At 36.4% G+C, this 15,889-nt stretch overlaps 1 protein-coding gene across 2 annotated transcripts in view; it reads right to left on the minus strand.

Annotated features, from left to right (window-relative positions):
• WDR72 (WD repeat domain 72) overlaps positions 1–15,889 on the minus strand; it is a 101,558-nt gene that overhangs the window by 46,498 nt on the left and 39,171 nt on the right. For both annotated transcript variants that reach the window (XM_027883069.1, XM_027883068.1), the window contains exons 15-17: positions 6,944–7,746; positions 2,931–3,022; positions 1,458–1,540 (exon numbers count right to left, since the gene is read on the minus strand). In XM_027883069.1, the coding sequence (XP_027738870.1) occupies positions 1,458–1,540; positions 2,931–3,022; positions 6,944–7,746 (978 nt within the window). The remainder of the gene's footprint in view (positions 1–1,457; positions 1,541–2,930; positions 3,023–6,943; positions 7,747–15,889) is intronic.

Here is a 15,889-nt window from a genome sequence, read left to right on the forward strand (position 1 = left end):
TAAACCATTGACAGAATGACGAATTATTCTGAATGTTAAAAGGTTTATGGCAGTTTGGCTGCAAACAATCCAAAATATTCACTACAAAGTGGGTTTACAAAGCTTTTAGCAGCTACAAAGCTGGATTATGTCAAAATTTGGGAAGCATTGATAGCGTGGTATTTGCAGTACTTGACAACTTCAGTGTCTTAAATTTAAAGTCTTTTCAGGTGAAAAAATTGTGAGGCAGCTTATTCCACACTTCATCTTCCTGCACACTAACCTCCTGCGGCAGATAGGACCATTATCATTGTATACACTGATCAGATGCTAAATACACTGGAAAAGATAAATACCGAGATCTCATAAAATCAGCTGTGCTGCAAATCCAACTTCCATGAATATGTGACTCCCCTCAAAAGAGTTTCAGTGGCTGACCAGGTCAGCAAGAGATTATATGCATTTCACATGACAGCTGCAGCTATTGAAATGGAGCTCCTGTGTTCAGTTTTATTATAAAAATGTTTCAAAAAAAGGAAAAAAACCTTATTGTAGGAGAAAGGGAAGAGAAGAATGCAGAACTAATACAGAAGACCTGCAGACAGTAGGGATATAACAAACAACTGATAAGCTTAAGATGAAATGCTAAAATCAACTGAATGTGAGTACTTGCAGAAACCATTTCCATCCCACAGAACAAGGGACTATCACTGCAGCAACCCTGCAAACCTCAGCTTTGGAAAACATTCTTTGTACTTGAAATGCAGCCCAGAGTTGCATTCAATTTGAAAAGTAACATGATAAAATAAATTTTTAACAGGTATTTTTCCCATTTCTGGAATAAAGTCCATTGTGGTCATAGAACATCCTGAGTTTTGTATTTCTGGATATTAAGGCACTCAAATAAATGACACTATTTTATTTAAAGGCATATTTCCAAAACAAAAAACGGTCACTAGATTTTACTATTCAGACTGGTTTGCTATTACCTGTTATCTCTCAAGAAACTTATTTATCTCTCAGAGACTTCAGATTTTTCAGTAACAATAGGGATGAGCATCATCTGTCCTGGAAACTCAGAACTTACGTGTCATTCTTAGAGAGTGCTGTAATAAGCAGGGACTTGGGATTAATTATTTGCCCTTTATGAAGGCATTTTGTTTCTTCTATAATATCACACTGGTGTGTATGACACTGCCATTATTGTGACCTTCTATTTTCCTGGAGCATAAAATGGCATTTTTGATCTAAGTTACAAGTGCTTATTAGAGAAAAGATAACTCATTTCTTAAATACAGGCTATGAACTAGATCACCTAGATTAAAAATCAGAAGGACAGTTACTTTGCCACATGTAAATCATAACTATTCACCATAAATCATAACTATTAGGTCACATTACTGATTCCAAATACTAAGTTACAACCAATGTTACGTAAGGATTCCACTGCAAAAACTGACAAAAGCTCTTTTTCCTACCTTTACAGATTCCTCACTCCAACAACAAATCAGTTTCAGCAATGAAATGTTTCCAGAGTCTGAAGAGTGATTCCTGCTCTTACCTGAAACACACACACACAATGGATGAACCGCCAATATGTGGAGAAGTAGACAAATAGAAAGATATTTTAACACTGTTAATTTTTCACTTCAGCAACATACCCAAAAAGGTCTGAAAAGTATAATTTCTGAAAGTATGTCATCTGCTGCAATGAGCACAAAGCCACCACTTCTTGAACTCTGTCAGCCTTGGCGGTGAGACCACTTCTCTGGGGAGCTTGTTCCACCCTCTGGGGGAAGAGCCTTTTTCTAGTATCTAACCTAAACTTCATGTTCAGACAATCTATTGTTTGAACATTTATTCTTACCCTAAATTAGCTTAGTTTATTACTTTTTGTTTTTAAGACCACCTGCAAGTCTAAGAAAAGATTTTAATTTGCAAATCTGAGCAATTGTGTGAATCAAGACATGCGGTATATGAGTTAGACTACTTTAGAAGTCTTAGGCCACTCAATAAAACTATTTTTATGTTCATGAACATTTTAGTCATCTTTACACCATTTCCATGCCTTTCACCTACTTATTTTCTACTGTCACTTGATTTAATGTTCCGTCTTTCTTCCAATGGGCACTTCTGCCATCACAAGTCATCACATCTGCCATGCATTCTGTCACCACAAATTCTACAGTTATGCTGCATGTAAGACCCAGAGAAGGATGGGTAACTAAAAACTGGGCTTAGATGGGGATATTAACACTTACTTACACAGCAGAGAGTCAAGATTTGACTTGAAAGAATTTGTTTTCAGTCTAGACAGGACTTCGTTTATAAGAGGAGCACTGTATTCATCAGGTCATACATACTGATAAATGTCCATATTCTGTTTAGCTTTTTATTTAGATGGTCCTTGGTTAGCTGCATACTGTAAACAAACCCAGAGAGGTTTGCAAAGCCAAGATTCAGAGCAATGGCCTGTAGGACATTAATGTGAAGAGATCACTTTATTCTGCCCCAAGCCAGAAGTCTGAAGGCATTATTGAACAGCCAAGATGGCTCTTGTATTACTAAGGCAACAGTTTGCTTGGAGGGCTGTGTATATTATTGGGTGGGTTTGTAATGGTGATGAGGGACATGGGGGAGGGGGGAGACAGCAGTGTTTGTCTTATTACATTGCTGGTTTTCAGATTGCCAGAAAATGTCTTTAGAAACTCAGCTAAATGCTTTGCCGTGACAGGAAAAATATCCTTGATTCCAGTAAACATTTTGTTTACATATTTCTGGTGATAGTCACAGAAGAAAACTGAATAATTCAGTTTCCTTGTTTGCAGATTAGACTGCTCAAAGCTAAAGAATTTTTTTTCATTATTGAAATTAAATTTCGTATTTTAGCAAAAGAGGCATTCAAAAAATAACACTTATAAACTAATACTGCCATTCCTCCATATACTTACTGCTTAGTAAGTCTCCATAAAAACTGGGGAATGAAGGTGTTGCTGCTTCTAGATTTCGCCATTTGTCATGTACAGATTCTGATTTCTGTGGACTAAAAGAATATGAAACTATTAAACAGAACCTGAAAATACATACAGAAAATCTTAAAATCTTACATCTCAAGGTAGTGTTATGTTGTTTTGGTGGGCTTTTTTGGTGGGGTTTTTTTGTTTTGGTTTGGTTTTGGTTTTTTTGTTTTTTTTTTAAGATAGGAACTCTGCTATCAATCACTACCAACCACTCTTTAGTTTCTTCTCAGAAGTCACTTGCATTCTTTTGCCTACAACTTGGTATGGAAACATTCCCATGTACACAAGTAGTGAAAAGCACCATCCATATGCAGGAATTTGACTGTAATAAGTTTTGAGCCAAATATAAAGTTTCACATTGCAATAAAGAAACAAATTTATATGTGAAGAAATTAATTAAAATATCATTTTCATAAAGAATTTGTGTTGTTTTTTTGTTTGGTTTTTTTTTCCTAATATGTAGGGAAAAACAGTTCAAGGGGAAGTAGAAGCTTTTTTTAATAGGTTCTTTTTTTTTCCCTACAGCGGTAAATAATTTAGAATATCATTACCATACTGAGATTTCAGTAGTTGGTTACAATTTAGGAGAGTAGTGTGCATATCTCCTGCTCTTTAGTACTTTGCCACTAACTCAGCAACCTAACCCTTGCAAACAGTGGGTATGGGTGGAGGAGAAAGGAAGTGAAAATCCTCTTCAAACCCTTGCACTATTTTAAACTATTTCTTTTAAATACATCACCGTAGTGATCCTGCAAACACTCCATTTGTATGTCATTTAAAACCAATATATTTCACCTTTCAAATCCACTACAATCAACGGTAAGTCATATTATTTCAAAAGGCCTTACAATTCTAAACAACTCAAAGCTTGCAGCTTGAGAGCTTTAAGTTAGAGACACAAATGTCAGAAGGCAGAAGAGAAAATAAATTCTTTGAAGATCTTCTCTTCCTGGCTTCTCCCTGTTTCTGTCACACTTTTATGATCTAACACATTTTGCTGCAGGTTCCTTTATTTCCACAGGCTGGGTGGAGCTGCAAACTTGACTTTGTACAACAGATAGACAGCAGAACCCTTGCAAGCTGTGAAAGCTGCCCTGCTACTTCTGCAAATGCTGTGCTGAATTAGAATTCAATATGTAGGGTTTTTTCCCTTGAGGATGTTGTAGTTTTAGCTAAAGCAACGGTCCAAAGAGGTGGGGTTACAGTTTAACTTTCAGAAGGTAAATTGAACAAAATAGCATTTGCTTCTTTTTTTCTTTTTTCCAAATTTCTAATAAGAAAAAAGTACATTACTGTAAGAGATCATAGCAAAGACAATTAACTCTCACCCAGAATACAGAGTAAATGATCAATAATATAAAAATATTTAAGGAATGAATGAACACAGATTACAATAGTTCATTCAGACCCCAGTTATCTGCAAGAGGAAAAGCTGAAACAAAGGCTGAATACTAAGACCTTAGGTCAAATCCTAATCACACTCTGCTTATTACTGGAGAAGGGATAGGAGGAAAGAGGGAAAGGGAACATCACAGGAAAGGGGCTTTTACCTTAGATAGAGAGAGGGAGACGATTTTGCTTTATATAACTGGTTTTGAAGCAATACAGAAAGTATAAATACATTCAGACAGCAAAATTATGCCATTATACTCAGACACAAAGGTAACAACATCACATCAGAGATGGAATAAGTATTTTATGGGTTTTTTCAAAGAAGTGTCTGAAGCATGGAATTCTTTTCCATGGCTCTGATGCATTTCTCCCATGAATGTTGACAAAACAGCATCATCTCATCGATGCCACCCAAAGAACTTTGACCCTATCTGAAAATGATGGTTCTTGACTGCAGTGGGATGTCATTTGCAGTTTAACAGAGGTTAGGTAAAGGATTTTATACTATTTCTTATCTCAAATGCTCTTATCTTTATTTATTGGAAGGAAAAAAAAAAAATATGACTGACATATTTAAAGTTCTGGAACAGTTCTTCAAGGCAGGGGAAAAGATAAACCCAGTGCTATTATGGGACAGGGACATAATGAGAAAAAAACTTTCCTGTCACCAGCAGTAAAGAGGAAAATGCCCAGGTGACTAAAACCTCTGAGGTCTCCATTGATGGAAATGCAACAAATACAGTCTAATTCTGATAAAGGTCCCTGAGAAAGAACATTTTATCCTTCAATAACAGAAAATTATGGTTACTTGTCTAATTTCTAAATGCTTAAGAGATGAATATAGAAGGCACAACCTCTAGTAGGTCTGTAGTAGGCAAGTGTTTGCAACCACAGCCAGGAAAATAATTGTGTGCTGTCTCTGGACAAACCCACAGCACTCGCAGTTGTTGCTTAGGAACTCGAAAAATATAGTGATCAGGGGAGGGGGAAAGAAAAAAGAAAAAAGACAATAACAATCCCACCAAAAGCCATGAACAAACCAAAATTCCAATAGAAGAACTGAATGGATACAACTCAAGAGCTTCTTGATGAAGACAACAACCCATGTTAGAGCATCACAAATGGCACCAAACTAAAACTGAGCTATGAGACAGTATAATATAAAAGAGGCGATTCAAAACAAACTATATCATGTAAATTCCAAATATTTCTAACTCTCTGCATAAAATTCATAAAATTTTTGTAACCAAAATTTATGCCATTTTTTTTTCTGTCTTTTGTACAAAAATCCATCTATTTCTACAAGACATGCTAGGTTTTATGGCTTTACATTTGCTGGAGAAAACTTAAAATTATATAGTACTGTTTTGATTTTAAAAACCCCCACACTGTTTTGACTAGCAACAAGTTTAATTCTTATAATTTTACAGGAGATATGTTCCAAAGCCAGCATGTGTATGTCTGAGAAAAATGTTTGATTCTGGTATGATTAACTTCAATTATACAAAGTCTTTCCAAAAGAGTACTGGAATATCCAGTGCAAGCAGAAAGTACTATTTTGCATAAAAAGAATTCACATTCAAGACGGAATCCTTTAACACCTTGTGTTGAATATGGACCGATAGGCAACATGATTAGCAGCAAAAGTAGCTGAGAAACTTGCTTTTGTCCTATGGGATGGTGTACACGTCTTGAGATCTGCTGAGTGCCTAGAGCTTTATGGAAGACACAGATATCTGCAGATCTGCAGATCAATATTTTCTGTCCCCCCTTCTTGCCTGAGGGCCACAGCATCACCAACACTGGAGTTAATTGTCCCTAAAATACTAAATACAGACCAACCTATGTTTGCTGCACAACAACAAATCTGTGGGCAATATCTGTTGCCTGATTAGCATGCTCTATTTGGCTTGGTCAAATAATGTCCAGCGTGTTATTTTTCCTTTATTGCTGAAAAAGCATTTAGTCAATAAATTTGTTTTGAGTAATATAAATGCTATTTGGGATGGTTCTCACAACATAAGGGCCGATGAGGCATTCATTCCCAGTAGCTGCTGTTGTTACTGGGGGCATTGTACTTGAGACAGCATAACTAGGACAGATTGTTCTCGGCTCTCATGTTTTATTTATTTGTGAAGTCAAGGGTTTCATGGTAAAGGAACTGTTTCTTATAGAAAGTGGAAGTTTAAACAGCATAAACGTGCTTAATGCACATCTCACAACGTGCATAAAGAGACCTCATTTTCCTACATAGTTTAAACTGTGAAGAAAAGAGTGATGTCTAGAAAAGCAGGGTGTGAAGCTGGATATTTCAAGTTCTTGTTCTGATGAAAACAATTCTTGCATCAGTTCTCATCTGCTAAACAGAAAAATGTAAAGATACTTAATTTTATCCTGATCTCCTTTTGTTCAAAGAACATCCTTTTAGAAAGCCCTAGAGAAAGAAGATAAGCTCCACTGCAGAAGTACATATTGAAGAAAAGTTTGTTTTAGTTTTTTAAATGTATTTAACTACTATAAAGAAAGAGAAGACTCAATGAAAAAGTTCTTACCTTTCACCTTCATCTGTAACTGCTGAAGGTATGCTAATTATCCTGTTGATTAAAGCTATTCTGCTAAATAAGAAGAATACTGTTTCCAAATCCTTTGTTCCATAAAGATTCTCAGGTCCCTCCTTCTTTCCAGTTTCTCCTTCAGTTGCAGCAAGGTATTTGTTTGACAAATCGAGCACTCTTTTGGAAAACAAGTTGAAAATGTCACCTTCTCCTGGCACTGCACAATCCGTGCAGTTCCCTCCTGGCAACATCAGTGATAGGTGGTTTTCATTCGACATGAGTCCAAAAGAAACGCAACACTGAAGCCTCAGGATACCCAAGTGTCCAACACACAGATTGTCTGTTCCTTTATCTACACCCCATGGGAGGAGACATGACAAAAGCAGCTTAGCTGCCTCAGTGGCAATGTTCACATCGATGTTTCCTGATGTTTGCATTTTAATCTTTCTTGAACTCTTCATTTTTTTCTGTCTTTTCATGCCACCACTTTCTTCCATGGGCCTGGGTGCATTATTATTTGGACAAACAGTATCTCCCTGCCCATCCACTGGAGATACAGAGCCAGAAGTTTTGTTTCTTTTTAATGTCAGTGCCCTTTTCTCAGCAGTACTTTTAGCTCTTTCTAGAGTGAACTGGTTGTGGAACGATTTCGATGACTTTAACCGATTAAGTTGAGATGACAGCAGAAGTTCCTCAAGTTTTTCCAAATCAAATAAGAGAATATGAAAGTTTGCATTGTTCCATTTTGTCTTAACTGGTAAAATAGTAAAAGGCTGTTGGATGCAGCTGGTATCAGTTAACTGAAAGAAAAATATTCAAAGTCCAAACACAAATCCACAGCACTTTGTAATTTTCAAGATATCAACACAGAATTGCCTATGGAATAGATGAAATCTATTAACTCTATTAAGTTCAATTTAATTATATTTATTCACTTGTTACTAAGTAAAAAAAGATTTGCTTCTAAATAGTTTAAGATACACACAGAGACATGTCACGTAAATAGTACAACACTGTCTCCTTAACATCTTCAATTATACAGCCATGCTGTAATTTGCATTTATCTTTACAAAAAATCTAGGCTAGTATTTTTTCTGCTAAGTCTTATTTCAAGCTAAAAGGCTTTTTGGAAAGTTCTAAAGCATACAGCTTTCATTTCTACAAAATAAAGCTAGGGAAGCAAATCCTATGATGTTGCAAAATTCTTGCACACCCCAAATGTCTGTAATGCCCTGTTGCAATTTGATTTACGTAGGAGATGAAGACCATGCCTTTTTCCATTTCAAAACACGCAAAGCTATCTAAAAGTTATTTCATTCTGAGTTAAGTCACACATACTTTATCAGCAGCAATAAGGAACTTTTGTGTATAAATCTCCGTTTACAACATTAATTACCTTAGCTGAAAATAACTGAGAGAAAAAGGTTACAGAGCTATTACAATGTTTGTGAACAACTGACTTGACCTTGTGCCACCCTATTTCCAACCAGGATCTTTCTAAAATTCTCCATACTTGTTCCTCAACTTTAAAGCCCATTCACAGGATTTGTAGAGCATCATTTCAGTTCTACATTCAAACGCGATAATGGTGCTGGTATAAATACACATGGCTAATTACCGATGTTAATAAATGCCCAAAGAAAACAGTTTTTGAAGCCTCCTAAAATCTGGCAGAAATAAAGATTTGAGAACAGCTACAGTTATTCAACAACTTTAGACTGATATATTAATTATGAACCATAATAAGTATGTCAGCTGAAACACATGAGGAAATGTTCCAAATTTTCACTATTTTTTTCTCAGTTGCATTTATGTAGTTTCATTATTTAAATGATAAATCATCACTGAGAACAAAATTTTACATGTTTTCTTTCACCAGTATCTTAGGCATGGGGTAGATACTGTGCTGTGGCAAACTCCAGTGGAAGAGGTGTCTTTGGACACTTTAAAAGTCAGCTTCTTATACTCATATCACAGAAGAATTTGCCCATAAAAATGCCCCTCAAAAACAATCTGTCCCGAGCATTACAATCTTAAATAGAATGTAGTCCAAACATGCAAAAAGAGTACAATATTTGAGAAGATAAACCATGACAGCAAAGTCTTTAAACTCTACAGATCAGACACTCTGTACATAGAACTGTGGCAAGAAGGAAGGAGCAAGAATAAACACAAGAATGAAGAAAAATAATTCATATAAAGCCATGTTAATGGAGGGCACATGAAGGCAGCAATAAGACCCCAAGGCCAAACAAGGAAAAAGAGGGAAATTACAAAATCTGTCCTGCAGCCCTTGGGATATTTCTCTACATGGAAAACATTCCATACTGGCTTTCCCCCCACTCCCAGTTTCCCATCAATACTTCAGGAGAGCTGCTCTGTTCTGGGTTGCTGTGCTAGCTCATACCTGGGAGTCTTTAAGGAGAGGAAACGTGGCACATCACCTCAGATCCCACGTTCCAATAAAGATCCACTTACAAGAGTGGATTTTCCGCTTTACACATCTCTAAATTCAGAAGAAAAGCTTTTCACGCTTCTGTTGCCCTTTTTCCCCATATAACTTCGTGTACTCTCAGAGTCACAGAATTTTTATGACACAGCTTCTACAGGCTTTGGAAAGAAGACAAAACTTACTGTGGGGGCACAATAAAGTATCAGGCCATTTTGCTGCTTCCTTACTGCTTGTTTTTTTCCCTTTATTATAAAATAAAGGCCTAAATCTACATACCAACCAATGAAGAGTCTGCAATGATAAAAATACTAGTAGAATTCATGACAAATATTCAGATTTTAAAAGGATTATCTTAATTTTTTGGTAAGGCAAATTTTCTGAGAGGAAAAAACATGAAAAATGTCATTTAGAACAAATGTTTTGCACAATACTAAAAAAATATATCAGAAACCAAACTAAATGACAGAGTTGAATTTTTCAGAATACTCCAATGAATTTGCTTTATAAACCCTAAATTTTTTGTCCATCAGGAAGACTGCAGATGAGTTTGTAGAACAACTCCTCTCTTTCACAAGGATCATCATACTGCACGATCACCCAGCATTCCATGAAGGTACCGGGAGGATCGTCCAGTGGTAAAACTGCGATTACAATGTCTTGTATCATAATCATGACTGTATCTAGTAAGGAAGTATCTTTTACCTTCAGGAAAATACCAGAAGTGAGGGAGTGTAAACTCCTTGTTGACCCTTCTGCCCTTTTCTTTCAGCATTTGTGACTTGGATGTTTTTATTGTCCTGCACAACTCGTGCTCTCAGCGCTGTGCTCAGTCTCCTCCACATTCCCACGCAAACATGGACAAGCAGCAAGACCAGCATCAAGAAGCAACTTTTTTAGCTCAGTAATACTTCTGCAAACAATCACACCAGCTTCCATATCACAAGCGAAGTAGAACACTATGATAGTTTTAATTTCCTAGATAATTTGAAATATTCCACTTACACAAAGAACTTTCTGCTGAAAATTGCAAAATCTTAAAAGAAACCAACAAGGTTAGTAAATAGGGCAGCTTGAACTGCAATGCAATGTTGATTAAATCTTCTTCCTCGTGACTACTCCTTACCTAACTCCTTTTACCTTGCAAGCTATGATTTTAGAGGATTAGCTATTTTTAAATTGTTAATATTGTATAGTAAGAATCGACTCTCTAACCTCTAGTTACCTGGCTATTTAGTTCTGGGCTGTAATATAATTCAGGGGTTTTTTGTTATTTAGAGAATGATGCTCCCACCAGATGAGGATGCACTCTAAATACATAATCTCATTTAAAGATCTCCATAGGGAGTCATAAGTAAGAGATTATAACTGCTTGTTCAGGTTTTCTTTTGATCCCTTCCCTTTTTCCTTTTTTAAAAAATAACACATTGTAGTTAAGTACTAGGATTATTTTAATCTTTAATTATGCTGTTTCCTAATACATAGGAAGAACCCCATGGAATGCAAACACTGGAATTCACAGGCTACCTTTGCCATTCACAGAAACTATTATTTTTGGTCTATCATTTTCTTTTTCTATACACTTATATTTGGCTGATTAACATTTGGAAACCTGTAGTAAAATCACCATCCCAACAAAGGCAAATACTGTGACAATGTCAATCTGTTGAGATATCTGGTGATGCTTCTGCATGTGAAGTCACAATAGATGTTTATTGTTTACTGGCAATATGAAAGCTTATAGACATTGATCCTAAAAGAATCTACCAAGTTATTTCAGCTCTCTGGCACAGGCATTTCATTCCAGTGAATGAAGGTGGACATCTAAAGCTTTGGACATAAAATGCTACGTAGGAAATATGGACAAGTTATTTTCTGTAACAGAAGATTACAGAAAAAGGAGGGAAATCCATAAAACTAAGTACAAACTAGAGATCTGGGAATAGCATTTGAAGGTGGATATTGAAAAGCAGATGTTTACATTATGTATTGTACCCTTCCCTTTTTTAGTTTAAACATTTCCAATTTTATACTTTATTTTTGACGTGGACAACTCACTGTAAGCTTTAAAAAAGCAAGAAGTCTGGCTACAGACTAAAATATCCTGAGATTCATGAACCTCTTATTTCTAAATCCAAGACAGAGCAGGATGCAGGGAATCTTTGAAATGCCAAGCTCTATTCCATGCATGGCAACTATCTCCCAGCATCTCCCTGGTTTGCCACTGAAGATGTTTGAGCCAGGATCGGACAAGAGCTGGAACAGGGTAGACTATTTCAGTTGGAAGGGACCTACAATGATCATCCAATCCAACTACCTGACCAGCTCAGGCCTCCTGTTGTTAAGGATATTGTCCAAATGGAACCACTCCCGGGCTTGGGGTATTCAACACTCCCCAGGAAACCTGTTCCAGTGTTTGACCAACCTCTTGGTAAGACCACGCCCAGGTTTTAACCTTCTGACACAGCCTTGAACCACTTCCACGTGTCCTATCACCAAATAATAAGGAGATGATCTCAGACCCCTCCTCCTCACGAAGTCATAGAGAGCAACAAGGCCACCCCTCAGCCTCTTTTTCTTCAAACTAAACAAATCCAAAGAGCTTAGAAGGTTCCTTTCAGCCCTTTCACCAGTTTTTCCCCCTCCTCTGTACACATTCAAGGATCTTCCCATTCTTCAGGAATAAGGCAACAAACTTGGAAGACTCCCACTGATTTCTTCTGGCATGTAATTCATCACTGCTCTACAAGTTACAAGCCTGTTTTTCTACCTCTTTTCCTCCTCTACTCATTCTTACTTTAGCATCCAAGGAAAAATTTCCCCCTGTCTCTGGGAAAGGGGCAGCAGGAGGCTATGCTGTGGCCCCCAACCACACCAATATATGCCATTATCTTTAACAGGTTTAAGACAGACATATCACATAAAAATTTCATGGGAAGTACAATTCAAGTGTTATTTTACCTAGCTGCCTTCTCATCTCTAAAGGCCTTTTTCCACAGGGATCCAACTCGTTCTGGGAACGCTATTCCACTTAAAATACACACTTCCATTAGCTGGCAAGGATTCCCATATTGTTTCAGCTCTTCATATATATGCACCCTCTTCCTTTACCAGATGTGTTCTATTGTGGGTTTTGTACTAAAAACAGATTTGACAAGAATGATCTTGACATTCGTTTTACATAAAGGAAATAAAGTGCCTAAAAATTCTCCTTGTGCTTTTGAAGGCAAACCAGACTCCAGATATACTCGGATACCACTTTGATACCACTGACAAGAAGGTGCTCAGTTCTCAAAGCATGGGTAGTATCAACTTCTATATAAAACAGTCCTTTAGTATTAAATGTGATTTATCTTCCAGACTTTTGGCCTTCTTTATCCACTGTACTCTCACTTTCCCCCAAACACAACAGGATAAAAGTGACAGAAAACTGGTCCCAATGTTCCCAGTGCCTGCAGAATGAATCATGCTGAACTCTAAGAACTTTTTAAATTATGTAATATTCAAGGGGGTTAATTCTGTTTCTTTGAGCTTTCTCTTGTGAGAGAGTGTATCACAACCCACTAACATTAGTCAAGCCCAATCTCCTCCTTCATCCACTACTTGCCACCTGTAAAGGCTCAAGAAAATATCAATCAGGAATTGCACTTTAATGTGAAATTTTAGGTAGACTGGTTGAGGGGGAGAGAAATGTGTGAAGTTTAACTGAAGTATTGCAAAGGAGACTGAAAGGTTCTTTCATTAACAGAAATTTCACTGCTGGGTTGGTGTTTTGGTGTGGGTTTTTTTAGTGTGGGGAGGTCTTCTATTCCTGATTTGCCTGAGAGGCTTTTTTGAAAAATTTATACTTTATTTTGGCAGTCATTAGATTATCAGCTTTTAATGCAGATCCAGTTCACTTAGTACATTATGAAATTCCATCAGGTGAAAAGACTTTCTCTTTTAAAGAGTAATTATTTCATTATTATATATACTTACTATAAAGAAATATGTTAATTTAATCAGTCAAATACCACCATCCTATTGTTTCCCCAATGAAGACATCCTGTGAACAAAGTACATATACTTCACCCTTTCAAACAAGAATTTTTAAGCAAAACCCAATATGGAGTCATTAAAATCACTGTATCTTATATTCTTTTGGAAGTTTCTCCATATGATAATTTTTGAAATATCACAATGAATTTTAATAGCACAGTATCAATATGCTCAGTTCAATTAACACTTACTTTCATCATCTGTCTTTGCTGTTATCTTTTTATTACACTACAAAGCCAATAGAAACTTTAAAGACTATTTACATGTTTGAATCACTCTTCATTACCTCTGCAGCAATCAATGACATTGCCAATGAGACTGTTTAAGTTTTTAAATTGTGGAGAACCTCAGTTACAGAAATAACAGAGGAGGGTAGGACAGTAGAATTTGTTAACCAAAATTTATTGAAAGTTAGGAATTTTGTGTCTCTTGGTCAGGACAATCACTGGATTGTCAGTAGAAGTTCAGAGTTCATAATTTCTCAGAATTGCATCTCGTTATTGGTCTGTCTCTGGGCTCACAAAAAATAAGCACATCACACATCTGCTTGTAAAAGTTACTTAGGTACTTCTATCCTGACTCTTACATTTGTACTTTATGGAGTTCAAAGTACTGTTAATTGAAGCATGGTTACCCCACCTAAGGGTCTCAAACATTAACATATTGCCATAACATATTCTATTCTCCATGATGCTTTATTTTTGATGGTGGGAAGGAATGGTTCTGTTCTACTTTTGTTTAGTTTGGGTTTGCATTTTTGGTGTGTATTTGGTTTTTTTAGCTACAGAATAACTTAGAAATTGTCTTTATTGGCAAAGACATTTTTCTCTTTGGTCTTTTTAAAGAAAATAGTAATATTACATATATATATATATAAAAAAAAAACACACCTGCAAATGTGTCCCCAAAACATAATTCTTTCTTATGAATTATGTATTGGGGACACATTTGCAGGTGCTATCTCGTGTAGTTTTGCAAAATAGGAAACTTGTCTTTGTCTCACAGAATCACCTCAGAAAACAAATACATAAACAATGCACAAAATGGCTGGCACGGTGAAAATTAAAGCATTAAATTTATTTCTAAATCCTCTGAGCCCTCGGTTGCTAGAGATGGTAGTTGATAGGAGCAAAAAAAATTGCCTCCTTGAAATGTGCTTGGTGGACAGCAGCTTGATGATTGGCAGCACAAATAGAAGCCAAACGAGAAAGCCTTCAATCTGCAGCTGATGCACAGGAAGAACATGGGGAGCTGAGTTTACAATAGAGAAAACATTACCAAGCTAATGGCACAGGCAATCGTTTGACCACCATGCATCTCTGATAGCAGCAGGGCATCCATTTGCAGTTAAGTGTTAGAGTACCTTTTTGCTTTCTCCGACCGCTGCAGGGGTAAAAGAACCCAGTGCGTGAAACCCACTGACTGGTAATAAATTACTATATTGGATACTTTTTGTTTTCTTTCAGAAATGACTTGACTGTGTATTCTTGCTATCATTACCAATTAAAGTGGAGATCACGTTAGCAAGCTGTATCTAACTGGATATCAGTCCCTTTGCTCCAATTGCTTTGGCAAGTACCACGGGGTCAAGAGGCTCCTTTGACCTTTATCAGCTAAGTCTCTCTGACCACTCACTATTTGAAGCAATCTCAGCTGAACAGATGGACACTTCTGCAGACTCTATAAAGCTTAGAATATAAAGATAAATGAAATTGTGTTTGGGGCTTCAAACTGGTTTATGAGCATAAAATATTGTTAGCAAGTTCCACAAAAATCTCAGATTTCAAATAGCTCTTCTTAAATCTACACCACGAACACGACACCTCTTTATCTATGAGGAAACCATATTTTTTTGCTGTGGTTTCTACATATAAAACTAAAAACTTGGTGTAACTTACATGTCTAGTTAGCACTAAGTCAATTCTGAATTTAGAAAGCCTACTTTAATTAGTTTGATCATTAAAAGAAAATCAAGAAGAAAAATTAATATAGCTTTTTCCCACGACAGTAGTACAGCGTACAGCACACCAAACAGATCATTCAGTGGAAGAATACTAAAAGTGTTGGAGAGTACAAACCATACAGAGAAGGCTTGGACCTTCATTTCAGGTTTCTCTCTTATATTTCTTAAAGTGCTTGCTTTTTAAAAGATTGCACCAAAATTCTAGTCATACAATACATATAAGAAACTCCAAATTCTCCAAGTGATGCTTGAATAGCTGTTAATAATGAGATATAAACATGGTCTTCCAATCATATTTATCTATTTGTAATTGAAAAATAATCTACTGTTCAACAATAGCATTGAATGGTGTGTTATTTGAGGTAAATCACATCAGCAAACCTGCCTTCTTCACTTCATAACCTTTTTGTAATACACAGCTGTCTTATTTTCTTGTTCTGCTGAAAGGATGAGCAATCCAGGATATGTGCAAAGGTGCATTTAGTTAAAAATA

The sequence above is a fragment of the Empidonax traillii genome, unplaced genomic scaffold (assembly GCF_003031625.1).
Source record: "Empidonax traillii isolate 1590-97213 ecotype Southwest subspecies unplaced genomic scaffold, ASM303162v1 scaffold117:size1203958, whole genome shotgun sequence".
Classification (NCBI taxonomy): domain Eukaryota; kingdom Metazoa; phylum Chordata; class Aves; order Passeriformes; family Tyrannidae; genus Empidonax; species Empidonax traillii.